The 19,250-nt window shown below is 50.3% G+C and overlaps 1 protein-coding gene and 1 pseudogene across 1 annotated transcript; one reads left to right on the plus strand and one right to left on the minus strand.

The window, feature by feature from the left end:
* Window positions 1-2,405: 2,405 nt before the first annotated feature.
* Window positions 2,406-2,990, minus strand: LOC127044041 (olfactory receptor 52P1-like). The gene has a single exon (XM_050938427.1). It carries the CDS (start codon window positions 2,988-2,990, stop codon window positions 2,406-2,408), a length of 585 nt encoding a protein of 194 aa, XP_050794384.1.
* A 10,666-nt stretch (window positions 2,991-13,656) lies between these two features.
* LOC127031359 (olfactory receptor 51G2-like) lies at window positions 13,657-14,584 on the plus strand (annotated as a pseudogene).
* Window positions 14,585-19,250: the final 4,666 nt, after the last annotated feature.

Here is a 19,250-nt window from a genome sequence, read left to right on the forward strand (position 1 = left end):
CAGGACCCTGAGACACTCCCCAAGAACAATGGGGGCGAGGCCAGTGTTCCCGGTCAGCTTGATTGACAGGGCGAGCAAGTTAATGAGGGAGTCAGGGGCCACGGGGGACGCGGCCTTCATGAGAGCTGGAATTGCCTGGGTCAGACAGAGTGGGACAGAGCTAAGGAGAGAGCAGGGGCCCGAGCTGAGTTGGAGAGCAGAGCTGGGCCTGCCAGAGGGGCCAGAAAAGCAGCCTAGGGAGCAGCTCAGAGCTGGGAGCAGAGTCACAGAAGCAGCCCACAGAGCAGACCTGCCCTGGTAGTAGGGCTGCAGCCACAGAGCCACAGACACAGCTCAGGGAGAGCAGATCCTGTGCTGGGAGCAGAGGTGGACCAGCCAGACACAGCCCAGGGGGAGCAGATCCTGTGCTGGGAGCAGAGCTGGGCCAGCCAGAGACACAGCCCAGGGGTAGCAGATCCTGTGCTGGGAGCAGAGATGGGCCAGCCAGACACAGCCTAGGGAGAGCAGATCCTGTGCTGGGAACAGAGCTGTGCTAGCCAGACACACAGCCCATGGGGAGCAGATCCTGTGCTGGGAGCAGAGCTGGGCCAGCCAGACACAGCCCAGGGGGAGCAGATCCTATGCTGGGAACAGAGCTGGGCCAGCCAGACACAGCCCAGGGAGAGCAGATCCTGTGCTGGGAGCAGAGCTGGGCCAGCCAGACACAGCCCAGGGAGAGCAGATCCTGTGCTGGGAGCAGAGCTGGGCCAGCCAGACACAGCCCAGGGAGAGCAGATCCTGTGCTGGGAGCAGGATTGCAGCCACAGAGCCAGAGGGGCCTGAGAAGCAGCATCAGTGCTGAGGATGAGTGGAGCTGGGGCTGGAGCCAGGTGTGGTGAGCAACTGGGGCCAGCCAAGAGGGGAGACCTTGGGCAAAGGGCCCAGTGCAGAAAGGCACCCCCAGCCAAGGGTCCTTGCAGGCCAGGCTGTGAGAGGGATCCTAGCCCAGTGGGGGCTGACACTGGGAAGAAGGGTCCCACCACCCAAAGCCCGGAGGTGTGTGGCCACCATCATTGCAAGTGTCCAACCGGCAGCATCCCTGCAGCACAGCCAGGGCCTGAGAAGGAGACCTGGGACCTAAACGGAACACACTGTGAATTGCCCTGACGTTCCAGAGACACTATTTGTGATTTTCCCTGCCACAGAGCAGGGTGATGTGTTTTCCTTTAACCTTTCCCATTTTTTCCTTATTCTTTTTTAATGAATTGTTGATTAAATAATTTATATTTACTTTAAATCAGTGGGTCATAGAATATCAGGGTTGGAAGGGACCTCAGGAGGTATCTAGTCCAACCCTCTATTCAAAGCAGGACCAATCCCAGACAGATTTTTGCCCCAGATCCCTAAATGGCCCCCTCAAAGATTGAAGTCACACCTCTAGGCGTAGTAGGCTAATGCTCAAACCACTGAGCTATCCCACAGGGAAATTACCAGCGCGGAGAGACACCCTGTTCTAGGTGACCACAGCAGGGTTGGGGGTTGAGCCCCCCAGGAATCCTGGGCCCAGCCTTGTTGGAGTTTTCACCAGCCCACTTCACCGGGGTAGTGTAGAAGCCAGGAAAAGTTCCCCACAATGGCGGGACTATTCCTCCTCTTACATATACTGAACTGCTTGGAATATATATTGCATGCGGGGTCGCAGCCATGTCACTCTCAGAACATTAGAGAGACCAGCTGAGGAAGGTGATATCTTTTATTGGACCAACTTCTGTTGGTGAGAAAACTGTGGAAGACCAAAAACTTGTCCCTCTCACCAACCCTCGCTCAGCCTGAGATTGAGACCTGAGATTGGGACTGGATGCCTTTCTAAAAACATACATGCTCGAGCTGAACACAAGATATAGACTTAGTGCTGGGATCACTGAGTGAAGGACTGGGGCTTGTGCCAGGCAGACGGTCAGATGAGATAGTTAGAAAGGTTCCTTCTGGCCTGGGAACCCATGAAAGATTCTCCGAGGGGAGAGGAGCAGAAGACTAGGCTTGAGAGGGTGCAAGGGAAAGGGGAGAGGGGTAACCATCTGGGCGTGAGAGGGTGTGTGCCAGGGACAGAGGAGCAGCCATCCTGTCTGTTTGGGTAGAATCCCCTGGGCCATAAAGGTCTCTAGCTGAATGATGCACGATGAGGCCCTGATCTGGGCCGGGCCTGTGTAAATGACAAGTGATAACAATGTTCTAGAGCAGTGAAAAGTCAAAGCAGTGTTGTGCTGCAGACCCAGACAAGCCTGTTTATTAGCCCTGCAGCTCAGCAAGGCTAAGATGGGTTTCCATATTGGAGAGTGACTCAGCCATCTGGATCTTGGGCCCTGCTGACCTAGATGTCACCTGCACGGACCTTACTTCCCAGGCACTGACTGTCCTGTTGGCCTTCAGGCTGCTTTCATGCTCAAAATGTGGAGCACCCTCTGCCGGATCCCCGGGGTTCTCACCCCGTAGATGATGGGGTTCATCATGGGAGGGAAAAGCAGGTACATGTTGGCAATGAGGATGTGAACGTGGGGAGCCACGTGGTCGAAGCGGTGGGAGAGGAAGGGGAAGAATGCAGGAGTGTAAAACACCAGCATGACGCAGATGTGGGAGCTGCAGGTGCTGAGGGACTTGCACCGTGCCTCCTTGGAGGAGAGTCTGAAGGTGGCCCAGAGAATCATCACGTAGGACAGGACAACCAGGAGCAGGCCTAAGCCACCGGTGAAAAATGCTACAACCAGACTATAGGCTGTCATGACTGTAGTGTCCACACAGGCCAGTTTCACCAGTGCCATGAACTCACAATAGGTGTGAGAAATGACATTGGTCCTGCAGTGTGGGAGCCGCTGCACCAGGAATGGGTGTGGGCCCAGTAACAGGACTCCCCTCATCCCAACACTCAGCCTTATCTTGGCTATGGCCTGACTGGTCAGGATGGCTGAGTGTCGCAATGGGTTACAGATAGCAACATAGCTATCAAAGGCCATGACCCCTTCTGCTCCGTCTACATTCTGTCCCTCCTCAGGCTGTCTGCGGGGGGGGGCACATGAACCCGGCGAGCAGGCAGCTTCCTACAAACTGATCATTTTACTTCTCCTCCAGCACAGGCAGAGACGGTGCAGTCTGGGGAGCAGGGCTGTCACACCCGTGGACTGGGGCTCACACATGCTGCGGCCACCCCCATGTGCCATTGCAATGGAGCATCACGTCTAACTGGGCTGACATGAGCCAGAAGATCCCAAACAGCCCCTCACAGGCACCCTCTGCCCCCTGCGCCCTCCTGTGGTGATCTAGGGAGCCGGCTCCCCCATATCCCTTGGGGTGGGATGCCCGGGGGCGAGCGCTGCTCTCTGTGTTACGACGTGGAGCTCACATTCAACGCTCAGGTGACTTTTAATTGAATAGCTCAGCTCAAGAGCTCAGCCCCAGGGCTGGCGGCAGCCTGCATCTCCCGCCACTGGAAATGTAGGAGATCTCTGCTGTCCCTGGCCACAGCCGCAGATGTATTCAAGGTTGGCAGGTTCCCACAGGCCATGAGCACGGAGACCCTTAGGGCCAGGCTCTAAAGATGACTCCCAGGAAGCCAGAAGGGCGAGTCCTGCATGGGGCGTGTGAGCGCAGAGAGAGGTTCAGCTGGCCACTGGCTGCATGAGGCAGAGCTAGCTCAGGGCTCTGCTTTGAGAGGGAACCAGCTGCTCCTGGGAGTGGGAAAGCTCTGAACAGCAGGAGACCTGCTCTGTGTGTTGGCTTCCTCTAGTGGAGGAGGCCTGGTCTGGGAAGCTGGTCCAGCTCCAAGCACAGAGGCAGATGCTCTTGGATCTCTCCCTGCCTGTTGGACGTTTGCACTGGGTTTTGGGGCGCTGCCCTCTCCCCGCTGGGGCTATTCACATTCTCTTTAAGCTCCTGTGACAAGGATCATCAGTGGAGCTCAGGCAGAAAGTATAATCACCCCCGTCCCTCCCACAGCAGGAAGACAGGCAGGGAATGGTCTGGGCAGCTGAGTCCCACTCCCCCAGCCAGACCACCGCTGATGTGCCTGGCTCTGATCTGTCCCAGCACCGATGAGGAGTGTGGTCACCAGTGACTACTCTGACTAGTGAGGACACTAGTTAATGCAAAGGGCACCCCCCGCCCCATCTGTCCCCTTGTCCTCCGTGACTCTCCCACTGCATGTCCCCTGGATCTGTTCAGCTCCATCTCTTGGGTCTGTCACAGTCCCGGCTTGGAGCTCTCTGGGCAGGGACCGTTTGGGCGTTGCTCCCCTGCATGGCACCCTGGGCAGTGGGGCCAGCTGCCCAGCGCAGTAACAGCAACAAGCAGAGCCCTGGCACCCTCATTCCAGTGGGAAATTCCCAGCTGCCCACACCCCAAGCGTCGGCACTCAACAAGAGTATGGAGGGGCGAGTACCAGAGGGGGTGATCCCCTGCACGGCTGGCTCTTCTACCCTCACTGAACCAGCTGCCTGCTCCAGCACGCTGCACTCGTGCAACTACAACTTTGTACCAAAACCATCCTTGAACTGGCCTGATCTCACTGCCTCCCCCTCCCCCCCATGCTCCACCAAGATCCTGGGGCCAGAAGTTAAGGTTAAATAAATTCAACCCTGAAGTAAAATGCAAGTACCTAGCAGTGAGGGTGGTTAGACATTGCACAGCTCACCTGGGTGGCGGGTGGGGTGACCCAACATGGCTTAGAGTCTCTCAGGTTAGCACTGATATATTTTTAAATGAAGTTTAAAAAGCAGATGCTTTAATCCAGTATCTGGCAGTAATTCCATGGCCCTGTTTGTGGAGGGCGAGGTTGTGGGGATTCCCTGGAATTTGTGAGGTCCCCTGTTCATCCCGTCCCTCCCTGGGCCATGGGGAGAACAGGAAGGCCTGTGGTGCATTAAGACAGCGGCTGTACTCAAATCAATTGGCCAGATGTATTCTGGGCTTTTCTATACCTTCCTCTGAAACATCAGCGGTTGGCCAGAGCTGGCGAAGGGATACTGGATGGGGCGGACCAGTGCCCTAGGCTGGAACAGAGAATCTCTTTTCTTGGATGCCTGGCTGGTGGGTTTGGTCATGTACTCAACATTTAATTCCTTGCCAGATTTGGGATCAAGAAGGAATTTCTCCCAGGGCAGATTGGCAGGGACCTGGGGTTTTTGCCTTCCTCTGCAGCCTGGGATGTGGGTTGCCCGCTGGGAACACCTGGGCATGTCTCCCCTGACCAATCCCCTGCCATTTGAAGGGCTCTGGCATGGCTGGGGGGCTTGGTCCCTCCTGTTCTCTGCCTGAGGACACAACAGCATAGTCTCCCGAGGACTGAAATGTTTTGATCTAACCCAGCGGTTCTCAAACTGTGGGTTGTGATACCAAAGTGGGTCACGAACCCATTTTCATATGGTCGCCAGGGCTGGCTGAGACTTGCTGGAGCTTGGGCCTTAAGCCTGATTCCCACCACCCACGGCCAAAGCCAAAGCCCGAGGGATTCAGCCCTGGGTGGCAGGGCTCAGGTTACAGGCCCCCTGGCTGGGGCTGAAGCCAGGCCTCGGGCTTTGGCTTCCCACTTGGGGCAGTGGGAATCAGGGGGACTCAGGCTTCAGTCTCCCCTGCTGGGGTCAGGTAGTAACTGTCGGTGTCAGAAGGGGGTCGCGGTGTAAGGAAGTTTGAGACTCCCGGTCTAACTGAAGTCCTTGGCTCAGGAAAGGGGTAAGCAGGTGCATTTCCCTGGCTTGTTCGTGCCAGGGTCGGACTGGATGGACTAATGCTGGGGAAGTATGTAGTGTTGCCAGTTATGGTTAGCTGTATTCCTGGAGATTTCATCTCATGGCATAGTTTTAATTAAAAATTAATCTTTAATTCCTGGTGACTCCAGGCCAGTCCTGGAGGGCTGGCAACCCCAGCACTATGGAGGAGTTCAGCTAAGCAGAAGCAGGGCACGGAGGCTGCTCCCAGCCCTTCCTACACGTAGGGGTGAGCGGCCTCTCGAGCCAGGTGGGAGCCAGAGGCAGCAAAGGGAGGCGTTGGCATTATGGGAGGAGGGAAGGGAAAATAAAAAGCTCCTGTTGCTTAGACCAACTTTCCAGGAGTGATTCTCAGCACTGTCTCCCCTGACCCTGAGCCGGCTCCTCTCTGAGCTTCCCTGGCCTGGGACCTGCCTCAGCTCTGTCCTTCCTCTGGGCTATTATGTCGGGCAGGTGCAACTAACCAGGGTCATTTCTGGGTTCCAAAGCCCTGCACTCACCCGGCTCCTGTGCAGCAGAGAGGGGCTGCCCGGGCAGCGGGAGGCATCCGGAGAGTCTCTGTGCTGTGCCAGAGGAGCACTGGGCAGGGAGGTTTACAGCCATCGCTGTGGGATCCCAGCAGGGTTTCTGCCTCACGTGGGGAGCCGCCGCTTAGCGGAGAGCGTGAGATAAACAGTCGCCAGCTTTTCCCTGTCCCTGAGCATATGGCACCCCATAGGGGCTGGGAGAGTGACATGCCAGGGGCATTGCAGATTTACACCAGTGTGAGAGTGTTGGGGATGCACTTGGCATAACCCAGGTAATTCAGGAGAATGGAAGGCCATGAGAGCCGATGAAGTCCTCTTGTTCTGAGCCATAGTGCACCAGCTCTTCCATTTTGAGTTTTACTACTCCATGTTTGACCTCAGGTTGCCCTTGTTGGGAGGGGCTACTCCTACTCCCTCTGTTGCTGGGTAGATTTAACCTTTGGGAGGGAAACTGAACTGTTACTAGGCAGACTCAGCCTTGGGTGGGAACAGTGTGAGTGACAGATCATGTTATAATGTGTATCAGTTTTGGTTCCAGTATAAATAGTTAGGTAAGCTGTTTGTTTGGCGCACTTGATCTGAGTCCTGTGTGCCTCCAGGCGTCTTATTTGAGCTCAAATAAAGTTTGGTTACTTCTCCACCCTGGTGTGTTCTATTGGTTGCGAAGCACACCGGGCAACGGACCCAACCGTTGCCACCCTCGGGCACTCTGTGCCGGCAACAAAAGCAGCATTGGTTCAGACAAGGCAAGGGGAATTGAGTGGGGCCTGCCCACTTCACAGCCCAGTGTGTAGTCTTGTGTATTTTCACTGCAATCACTGGCCAGAGCCTTTGTTACCGCCAGTCCCTGAGCCGGCTCTGGTAAGGGGACAGCAACCTTAACCTTGATTCCAGGGGCTACTTAGGCACCTGAAAATTCTGCGTTTTTGGCAGATAACTTAGCAATTAGCTGACAGACGCACTGGATTTTATTCCTATATAAAAGAAAGAAAATTAAAAAATATTAGATGCACTCAGCTCTAATACTAACAGGTTCTGACTTCATGTGGCAAGTCACTAAAGGGACACTGGTTAGGTTTAAAAATTTCATGTATGTTCTTACTTTATTACTAACTCTGCAGAGAGAGACCCCATCAGGACTTCTGGGTTCTGTCTCAGCTCGGGGAGGGAAGAGGAGGGGAGGGGGCTCTTGGGGGGTACAACAGGAGGCAGATATATCTGGTATCTCTATAAGAACATCAGAATGACCCTTTTGGGTAAGACCAATATCAAGCTTTAGCAGTAAACAGTAATTATGGGAGCTTCCCAAAGGGAGTTGAGAGCTCTCCTGCTCTCTGTGAGTCAGAGGACTGGGCTGTTCTTTGTGTTTTGTTTTTTTTCCTGTATATTTCAGGACCCAAGGATCATTTGTACAATTTCATGTCTTTTGACAAGTTGAAATTCCTCAGGGAATAGAAGGTAATTAAGATGACTTTGAAGGACGTCCATCACCATTACTTAGCTATATAAATTAACATAAGGCCATTTGCTTGTTCTCCACCATTCACAGCACATTTCAAAGAGAGAGGAGTACTGAGATATCTTGTGTTTACAATTTATTTACATGATAGGATGTTCTTTTGACCTCTGAATTATCAGAATACAGCACAGACAGGGACTGTTGATTACATTTTCCACACTACTCATAGATATGTAAATACACAAAACCACAAACATTATCTCCCCACATGTCTTCTGTGGGTTATTTATTTTGCAAGATGTTTAACTGATGTTGCACCCTATAATGCTTTATGGAAATATGCTTATGAATGTATATATGACATAACTGGGCATGCCATGTAACATATCTCTGCACAGGTTATGATCTACTGAATCTATCCATCTTATCTGTACACATGTGCCATTTTTGTATTCAAAGTTATAAATATTGGCTGTGTACTTGTTTGATTTTAAGTAACCTTAGTAAGGCCTTTGGTCAGATTCTTAAGAAAGGAATTTTCATGTTAAGTGCCCAATCAAGAAACACTGAACGGACAATAGAACCTTGGAAGACTCCAATCCAAAGAAGACGTCTACTTGGGGACGTTGAAGGTAGCGTGTAAACAATGGCTGCCACCTGTAAAGTTCTGAGTCATGGGCAGACATGTGACTTGCTGGATTCTGCATAGGAGAGAGGGGGGGACTCCACCCACAAAAGAAAGTCTATTTAAGCCCCTTGGAGACCCCTCCATTTGGTCTTCAGCTGGCTCAGGAGAGAGCCCCTCCACCCCAAAGGATGCCTGAAAGAAACTGGAACAAAGGACAGCAACCACAGGGGTGAAGATCGCTGGAGCCAGACTAGAAGTAAATTAGTCTGTAAAAGAAACTTATTGGAACATCTTTGAGGGGGAGATTTCATCTGTAATCGCTTTCGTACTGTACTAGGCTTAGACTTGCATGTATTATTTTATTTTGCTTGGTAATTCACTCTGTTCTGTCTGTTATTACTTGGAACCACTTAAATCCTACTTTCTGTGTTTAATACAATCACTTTTTACTTATTTATTGACCCAGAGTATGTATTAATACCTGGGGAGGGGGCCAAACAGCTGTGCATATCTCTCTACTAGTGCTATAGAGGACGGACAGCCTATGAGTTTACCTGTGTAAGTTTTAAACAGGGTAAAATGGATTTATTTGGGGTTTGGATCCCATTAGGACCTCCCATTGGGAGCTGGGCATCTGAGTGCTGGAGACAGGAACACTTCTCAAGCTGTTTTCCGTTAAGCCTAAAGCTTTTGGGGGATGTTGTTCAGACTTGGGTCTGGGTTTGTAGCAGACATAGCATGTCTGGCTCAAGCCAGGCAGGGCACTGAAGTCCCAAACAGCCAGGGAAAATGGGCTTAGAGGTAATCTCAGCACATCAGGTGGCACATCCCAAGGGGTTTCTGTGATCCAACCCATCACAACGATAGAGAACCACTGCTACACTCCCCTTTCCTGCACCTCAGCTCTACTCTTCGCTGGATCACTCACCAGCAGTTCTGTTCTGTCAGGACTTTTTGGAAAGTCTTGCACGGCTATTGCAGAGGGATTTTGTTCATGACTCTGAATGTAAGTGTTAGAAACAGCTACTGGTCAGTTACCGGGAGACCGTATCATACAGCTGTTCACTGAAGGAAGAGTTAATAGCACAAACCCATTGCAAACATTATTTGGAGTACTACTGAAATACTTTCTAAAGCAAAAGCCTTTATGCAGTAAAGTCCCCACTACTCCTTCCTCTAGAGATTCCAATAACTCTGCTGCTGGTTTTTGATATACATGCATGTCATGAAACTTTGTCTTTTTAATATTCATATTACAATGAAAAGTTTTGGCATAACATTTACACATTTGTACTTCGACACACACATGTAAACTCACTCGTTCCCCTCTAATCATCTTTCAGAAATGATTTCGCAGGCTAGAGTGGGACATAAAATGTAGCATCTGTCATCTGGATTTCTTCAGAACCTGAAAGATCCCAGTGTCTCAGCCCTCGTTCAGTGGCTTGTCAGCAAACAAAAGTCTAGTAGCTCCTCTGTCCCTGGGTTAATAGCTGACTGGTTCTCCTCAGGTTCTGTTCTGTCAATCTACAGCCTGTATCTGGAGTGGTAACAGGCATTCCCTGAGCTCTCACTTTCTAGTACATAGTGACCCCAGAGCTGTTATTCAGGCACGATGAGGGTTTGCAGGACACAGATTTCAAAGGCAAATGCATGAGTATTCATGGAAATAGAACATCATTTCACACATGAAATGGGACAGAGGCTCATGGTTAAAGCTAGAGCTGGGCTTCAAAACTGAGAGGTTCCCCCCCCCCACACGTATCCCCGATAAAAAAGTATGACCCAAATGAAAATGTTTCCTTTTTATCCATTCTCTGGGGTGTGTTTTCATAGAAAATGGATCATTTTTCTGTAAAATATCAATTTCCACGATACTGCCCAGCTGCAGCTGCCTGGATCCCCAAGAAAAATTGAGACTATTCATCTGCTTCTCCCTCGTAACATAAATGAAGGCTGCCCTGGTGGATTCTCTGGCTGCACTCTGGATATGGAAAGGTCAAACCTCCCAACCAGTCTATGGCTGAGGATTTGTGCCCTTCAGCTACACCAACCAATCTGCCAGTCTCTGTGGGCTATTGTGACAGGCCCTGGTAGCACATCTCTAATGAGCTTCCAGGGAGCTGGTGAGGGTCCTGAAGTAGTTGGGGAGGCCCAGAGATTGTGCATGGGTGAGCTTAGCTCCCAAAGGATCACTGAGATCAGGGCATAACTTTGGGGATTCCTGGGTCCTGGGTCCCCCCTTTTCATTCTTCAGGGAAAAGGAAGGGAGCTCCCCTCCTGGAACAATCTGAGGAAAATTTCCATGTACAGAGACTTGTGGATTCTCTGTCCTCTGGTCAGCATCCTGGGTGTGTAATGCAGGAAAGGGGGCTGCTGCAGAGAAATCTGCTCCTATATTAATATTATTATTCTATTTTAGTTTATTTCAGCAAGATCACAGCTGTTATGGCATCATCATTACCACTCGGTCACCCTCGAGGTGCCATGTGAATAACAGGGATGATAAGCCCCAATTCCAGCAAGACAGCCTGCAGCAGGGCTGGTTCTGCAGTCTCACTGGGTAGCATTAGCACGCATTACCTATCATTTCACCTCTTGCACTTTGCCTTTCGTTCTCACGGGGTTTATAGCTGCTGCACACGAAGCCAAGCAGCTAAGTGTCCCTGATGTTCAAGTGACCCCTAAGGGATATTGTGAACATGCTTCATAAAGACAGGTGCCTCCCTATCTGAACAGACGCTGCCTGCTGCCCTGCAAACTCTCCGATGACTCCTTCTCCTTTAGGGTGAAGACCTCTATGGTCAGCGGCGCCCCTTCTAGCAGGAATTGGGTACGTTGGCAGGTTTTACTCTCTTTAAAATGCAAAGTGATGTGTAAAGGCTGCAAGCTGTTGCCATTTGCAGATGTTCTGTGCAGCGGAAGAGGACTCAGCTGGGCTGTTGGGGTGACTCATTGATCGGGCTGGAGGGCAGGTAGCAGTAGGTAGCCTGAGAACCCCTCCCCTACATCTGCCCATGCTCCACGGTGAGTAATTCAACCTACACAGAAATCTGACATTGAAAGCGAGCTTGCAGTGCTAAAACCCTGATGGCTTGAGCAATGATTTCTCAAGGAGTCCCATTTTTAGAGGTGCTGTGTGCTCTGGGCCCGACCCTACCAGGGGCTGAGGAAGAAGAGACCCCACGAAATATCAGTGACAACTTCCCAAATTGCGTCAGGTTTATTTGCTGCTGGAAATATAATCAGCAAAAGCATTTTCAACAATTTTACTCTTTGGATTGTAGATGCAGGAATTCAGAGCTGCCTTGCTCTGAGGGCACACAAGCAAGTCTCATTTTATGCGAGGGTTCCGTTCCACAGTTAGTGCGTAAAGCAAAAACCACGAATGGTGAAACACTCATTGAGTTGAATGGCGGGCAGAATCGCCCGCATTACAGAAGCAGCTTTTATATTGTAATTTTTCTTTTTTTCCCCTGTTTTTACTGACTGCACAAAGCTGAATTTGCGCATGTTAAATGAGCATAAGATGCGACTTGCCTGTATTTCTGTTTCCTGACTGGCTGAAGGCTCCAGCCCTTCTTCCCTGAAGTTACCCCTCAGAGTTACAGGGCTATGTTCATCTCTTTCCCTTCTTGGGTTTCTGAGGACCAAATATCAGGATTCGTAGCCTCCTTTCTCATGGGGTGAAATCTCATCATTCTCCCACCCTCAGACTGGGCCCTGGGCTACCGCACAATTTGGTTGTAGCACTGAGTACTGTGCCTGCTCACTAGGTCCGGCTGGGTTTGTACCTGTGGTTGACATGTGTGTGCTAAAGTACAGCTGGGTAAATGTTATGCCAAAACTTTTCATTGTAATACAAATATTACAAACACAAATTTCATGACATGTCTGCCTACTGAAAGCCAGCGGCAGAGTTGTTGGAATTGCTACAGGAAGGAGCAGTGGTAACTGTTTGCAATGGGTTTGTGCGATTAACTCTCTGTTCAGTGAACAGCTGTATGGTACTCATCCCTGCCAACTGAGCAGAAGACATTTGTAATTCTTACATTCAGGGTCATGCACACAATAACTCTACAATAGCCGTGCAAGACTTTCCAAAAAGTCCTGAGAAAACAGAACCGCTGGTCCATGTTTCAGCAAAGAGGAGAGCTGAGGTGCAGGAAAGAGCGGTGTGATAGTTTTTATGTCATTTACCTCCATCACCTGTTAAAAAAGCATGGCTGAGGTAACTAGCACACTCAACTAGATATTAGTGCAAATCTAGTGTTTGCGATGCCAACCCCTCCCTCATCCAGCTGAAGTAACTGTGCAGTGTCATAAACACCATGTTAGCTTGTAACTTACCAGACAACTACAATCCCTTGAATAGGGAGCAGATGCAGGTCCTGTGGGGAAGAAGGGGAACCTGTAGGATGATCAAACTCTTTGGATTCACTCAACATAGGCTAGGCAAAGCACTTCAACTTCTCTTGGAGGGATTCTTGGGGTCAGAGTGTATCATTGGGAGCATTTGGTAAGGGAAAGTTAATAGATCCTGGTTCCAATCGAATTTACACATGTAAATCTGGAGTGATGCCATTATTGAATTCAGAACCAGACCCTGAAAGTTTATCCCATGTGCTGCAAAGAGGCAGTGGCATAATTTGAACTCACATGAGCAGAGAATATAAAAAATAAGGTACATAATGAGGCAATGAAACACATTTATGAATAACTTAAATGCAGGACACATAAACACAATGACCATTTTCACCATGCACTTGCCATATGTGTACACACATGTTGTGATACAATGAGCCACACTTTGAAGTTGAGGGCCAGAAAGAGTGTCTGTGTGAATGTCATTATTGCAAACTCACACACTGCTCAAATAGTCTGTGGAACTCTGATCCACTACATATAAATGGGGCCAAAGGATTAGCCGGATTCAAAGAGGGACTGGATTTACACCACAAAATATGTCTAACTAGTGGGTGCCTGGGGAAAACTTTCCCTTGAAGCAGTTAATCTCATAGCTCCCGATTGCAGGGATTCTTCCATCTTCCCCTGACGCATATGTAACTAGTTACTGAGCCAGAAGGACTGCAGGTCTGATCCAGTCTGGCAGTGCCTATCTTCCTATTGGCATATCCTATTGGGGGCATAAATCCAAATCTATTTTTTTTCTGATCTTCCTTGAGCTTATGGGAATCCTAGATTTGCACTCAGCAGAAAGATGTCTCGTTAAATATCATCTACTTTCCTGTTCTTTTTCCTTTCAGGAAGGAAAGTTCAAAACTTCTCAGACCTGCCCAGTGCGGTATGTCAGCTGTCAATGACACCAAATTCACACCGGCAGTGTTTCTTCTCACTGGGATACCTGGGCAAGAAGACATCCATCGCTGGGTCTCTGTCCTCTTCTGCTTCATGTATGCTATTTTGATAGTAGGAAATTCAGACATTCTATTCATTATAAAAACAGATCCAATCCTCTATGAGGATTTTCCTTTCCATGTTGGCCGTCACAGACCTTGGCTTATTGAGAGCCACCATGCCAATGATATTGGGCCTATCCTTTTTTAAATCTAGAGAGATCAGACTTAATGCTTGTTTTGCCTAGATGTTCTTCATCCACTCTCTGCAATTCATTGAATCCTCTGTGCTCTTGTTGATGGCATTTGACTGCTTCATAGCAATCTGTAACCCGCTGAGATATGCCTCCATCTTAGCCCTGCTGAGAATAGCCAAGATGGGACTGGTGTTTGTGCTAAGAGCAGTGGCAGTAATATTTCCACTCCTCTTTCTCCTGAAACAGTTCCTATTCTTTTCAGCCAATGTCCTTTCCCATTACTACTGCCTGCACCAGGACCTCATGAAGCTGGTTTGTTCGGACATCACAGTCAACAACATCTATGGCTTCTCTATTACAGACATAATGCTGGGGTTGGACTCGCTGCTCATTTTCCTCTCTTATGTGATGAGCCTCAAAGCAGTGCTGAGCATCATGTCACCCACAAAATGCTTTAGGGCCCTGAACACCTGAGTCTCCCACCTCTGCTCTGTCCTGCTCTTCTACATGCCAGAGTTCAGCCTGATTGTCATACACAGATTCTGGAAGAGCTCTTCTCCCTTGATTCCAATTATCCTGGGCTACATCTACCTGCTGGTTCCTCCTTTAATGAATCCAATCGTGTACAGCATGAAAAGCAACCATCTTCGTGCGAGGATAATCAGGGTGTTTGTCAAGTAAAGAGTCAGTTCATCATCCAGCTCCAGAGCTGGTGACACAGGTCATGACCACTTATTCCATCTTGGACCCTTATATATGAGGAAACAAGAGCTACTGATCTCCACTCTGTAGAGAGAGGCTCCTACAGGATCTAAGACCTGAAGGTTAGTGGGGCCATCCCCACCCGCAGCTGAGGGAGGACAGCACTCCGGGGATAGGAGACCAAGCCAGGCAGCAGCATTTACAAAGTCACTCTGTTTGTAGAGATCCAGGGGAACAGTGGGATGTTGGCCCCTAAAGAGCCATATCGATGGCTGCTCTAACCTCAGAATTCCTATGAATAAAGTCACTATGAGAAGAGATGTGACTGCTGTTTCCCATTACACCTGGCCTGTCACTGTCTTATCCCTGGTTAATCACCCATGGGCCATGCTAATCTCCTTCTCCATGGGTTGTTGGCTTTTATTCACACATGTGGCCAAAACATCTGTAAGGACGAGACTTCGGCCATGCATCTCCCAAGGAAGGATTGCTTCTTGATCCAGATGAGGTAAAATACCAAATCCAGTGAGCTAGTCACACCATCAGTCTCACTGAAGCCCCAGGCCCCACTTTCATCTTGGAATATGAGTTAAATGTCATACCCCAAGAAGAGTCTCTTATCATCAGTCTCCGTGTCCCAGGACAACAAGCCATTGTTCTCAGTCACTTTGGCCCATGCTTACAAGGACCGCTGGTTGCTAGGGAGATGGTGGAATCAGTGGGCCCCTTCTGTTAATGGGCATGCTGACAGGGTGGGATTCAGTAGCATGGAAACCGGAAATAGTATAATGGACTTACCATCAGTCAAACCCTAACCCCTCCCCTTGGCCGCTTAAACCCTGCCCCTTGACACCGTAAGCCCTGACCACCTGTCACTGGAAGTCACACCCATGGGGAATATTACTTCCGGGGTCAAGGAGGACACACAGCCTGAAGCAAAGTGTGTCATGTGACTCCTCCAAGAACTCCTCCCACTTCCCTCTACCAATCAGGAGGGGTTTCTCCCCCATAGGCCCACCCTGAGAGGAGTTTTGTCCAATCAAGGGTGTTCTGCGGCATGGTGAGCCCTCCGGAAGTGGTTCGTGTGACCCCTCCAAGAACTCCTCCACTGCCCTTTGCGAATCACGATGGGTTTCTGCCACACAGCACCGCCCTGAGAGCAGATTTGACCAATCGGTGGTGTTCCGGGGTGGGGTGACCTGCCCAGAAGTGGGTCGTGTCACCCCTCTAAGAACTCGTCCCAGCGCCCTCTGCCAATCAGAGCGCAGCACTATCACCCCATAAGTCCCGGCAATCGGAACAGAAGAGGTCATCTTTTACCAAGAACACGTGCTTTAGAAATTGTGGAAACATGGACGCCTTCACCACCCTGGTGAGAACTTCGGGCTTTGTGTGAGCCCCGAGGGCCTTTGGACTTGTGTGGAGAAAGCGCTACATGAGGGACAGTTCCAGTGAGGGCCCTTTGACTCAGCCGTTGGTGGATACGCCAGAACCCGAGATCCAAACCCTCATGAGGCATTCGATGAGCATGAAGGCCTCTCGTTGTTCACCCCCCAGAGGTGGAAGACGAACACAGCTCAAGGGAGTCACCAGAGGACAAGGTGAAGAAAAAAGATGTCACTCAGGTAAATGAATGATTAAGAAGTGACGGTTGATGATGGGGTGCAATGAAATTAGGAAACGGGAGGTTGTGTAAATCTAAAAACAAGCAGTGGGGTGCTTACACTGTTTCTTTTCTGAAAATCTCTCAACAGCTCGACGATGCCTTTCTAGAGGCCTTTGAGAACTGACATCGGTAGCCTTGTCGGAGCAGTGATGAGCTGCCAAAACATTAACAACAGGTTCCCTCCTCCTCATCCCGCGAGGGGGTCATCCACGCCAGGGGATCATGCCCCATCCAGCCCCCTATGTTCCTTGATGCTCACCGGGACCCCTGCCCCATCCACCCCTCTTCCCTGTCCCCTGACTGTCCCCTGCCACTCCATCCAACTCCTCCTCTCATTCTTGATGTCCACCTGAGACCCCTGCCCCATTCAACCACCGTTTTTCTCTGTTCCTGCCCCTCACCACCCCATCCAACCCCTGCTCTTTCCTGACTGCCCCCCCGAACCCTTGGCCCTTTTCAATCCCCCTGCTCCCTACCCTATCCATTCCTCAGAACCCACCGAACTCCCCTGCCCTCTTCCAACACCCCGTCCCTCCTCCCTGCCCCCTTACCACGCTGCCTGGAGCCACTCGGCCAAGGCCGGGTCTGCTCGGCTGGAACCAGCACCAGCGCTGCAGGGCCTGAGCCGGGCTGTCTTGGAGCCACTCAGCCGGGACCGGCACTGGTGCCGCAGGACTCGAGCCGGGCCGATGCCACTGGAGCTAGAGCCAGGGGTGCTTGGCCAGGACTGAGCAGGGGCGCTCAGCCAGAGCCAGGCCAGGGGCCAGGCTGGAGGGAGCCACTCAGCCTGAGCCAGACTTGACCACGCCATGCCTCTCTGGAGCCCTCCTCACGCCTGCCCCCCAGCTTACCTGCCTGCTACTTGTTTCAGGCTTCTCGCGAACGTCTGATTCGCCGGAAGCAAGGGAGAGGGAGGAGAAGGAGGGCGGAGCGTTCAGGGGAGTAGTGGGAAGTGAGCTGGGGCCGGGAGTAGGTGGATAGCTACCCGAGCTTTAGTTAAATTTAAAAGCTATTTCAGAACCGGCTGTCCTGGAACAACCGCTTCTAAAAGGTTTTCTAAATTTAACAACCGGTTCCTGCGAACTGGTGGGAACTGGCTCCAGCTCACCACTATGCGGGAGTAAATACATCATGCATCAGCATTCGTCCATTTTTACAAGCTTCTGTAAAAGGTCGTATTAAACCAGGCAATTAATAAAACTTATTTATTTAAATGTGTCAATATGAATGTGTCCTCCTTTATATTTGTGTTAGCAAAAGACGGTACCCATAACAGTAATTTCTACACAGGCAGCTCTGTTAAAGAAAATATATTACATCCCCAGGGAAGTTGGGAGCTTCGGCGAGGTGAACCCTCTTTTTCAAGTGGCCAGAAAGCATAGTAAAACTTTAAATAGAAGACAGGGAACAGTTTAGCTTTCAGAGAGGGACACTTACACTTTACACATTTCCACCCCACCATTAACTTCAGCCTGGACCATTCCACACAAGAGATCCAATTCCTAGACTCTACAGCACTAATAAACGATGGCCACCTAAACACCACCCTATACCGGAAACCTACTGACCACTAGACTTACCAATATGTCTCCAGCTTTCATCCAGACCACACCACTCAACCCAATGTCTACAGCCAAGCTCTACGATACAATCGCATTTGCTCCAACCCCTAGAGATAGAGAAAAACACCTACAAGATCTCTATCAAGCACAATACCCACCTGCTGTAGTGAAGAAACAGATTGACAGAGTCAGAAAAGTACCCAGAAGTCACCTACTACAGGACAGGCCCACAAAGAAAGGAACAGAACACAACTAGCCATCACCTTCAGCTCCCAACCAGCGGCGTATTATCGCCTAGGCCAATAAGGCCTAGGCCTAGGGTGTCAAATTTGCTCAAGTCCCCTCCTCAATTTTGCCTCTTCCCCAAATCCCTGGCCCACCTTCTCCCCCAGGCGCACCGCGATTCCCTCGTTCCACCTCCCTCCCAGGATTGCCACGCGAAAGTGCTGGGAGGGAGGGAGAAGCGAGTAGCGGCGCACTCAGAGGAGGAGGAGCAGAGGTGAGCTGCGGCCCGCGGGTGCGGGGAGTAACCCGGGAGCAGGGGTGGGAACCGCTTCCCGCCCCAGCTCAAGTCCGTTCCACTGCCGCCATCCCCCGAGAGCGCCACAACTCCCCTTCTCCTCTCTTCCTACCAGGCTTGTCGTGGGGGAGTGGAGGTGAGCAGGCGCATGGGGGGGTGCAAGGCAATTTTTTGAGGGCCTAGGGGCGGCAAATTTGTTACTCTGCCACACCCCCCAACTAAAACCTCTCCAGCACATCATCAAGGACCTACAACCTATCCTGAAGGACAATCCCTCACTCTCACAGATCTTGGGAGACAGGCCAGCCCGCTCTTACAGACAGCCCACAAACCTACCGCAACCACACAACAAAAACACTAACCCAGGAACCTATTCTCGCAACAAAGCCTCTTGCTAACTCTGTTCACATGTCTATTGAGGGGATACCATCATAGGACCTAATCACATCAGCCACACTATCAGAGGCTCATTCACCTGAATGACTGGGTAAAGAGTGTGCTTCAGCTCAGACTTGCAGATCCTGAGGAGGAATCCAATGCTCGGCATTAGCTGCCTTCCATGACATTTAAACAATCAAATATTTAAACAATTGCAGAAGTTTGCATGGTCACTCTGGCTACTTAATAGACTTTCTGTTGCATTTTTTTTTCAGTGCAGATGTGAACATGTTTACTGAGAACTTTTTTTTTTAAAAGTTTCACTGTGCAGGAAGGGTAGAAGTATGCTTGTCCAGAAGTCAGATGGCGTAATATGTCAACAAGTACCAATCATAACACTGATAAGCAATGTACATTTAGACAAAGAATAACCTAAAGTGTTACTGGAACAGATTACGGGGTAGCAGAGAGTTGGCTTTTAACAAAACATAAAAAGGGAATTCATTATTTTAAACCTGA

This window comes from Gopherus flavomarginatus, chromosome 1, assembly GCF_025201925.1.
Source record: "Gopherus flavomarginatus isolate rGopFla2 chromosome 1, rGopFla2.mat.asm, whole genome shotgun sequence".
NCBI classification, from domain to species: Eukaryota; Metazoa; Chordata; order Testudines; family Testudinidae; genus Gopherus; species Gopherus flavomarginatus.

Bases quoted from the DNA above. Each gene is read 5' to 3' on its own strand.
- LOC127044041 (XM_050938427.1), bottom strand. From the start codon at position 2,990: ATGGCCTTTGATAGCTATGTTGCTATCTGTAACCCATTGCGACACTCA.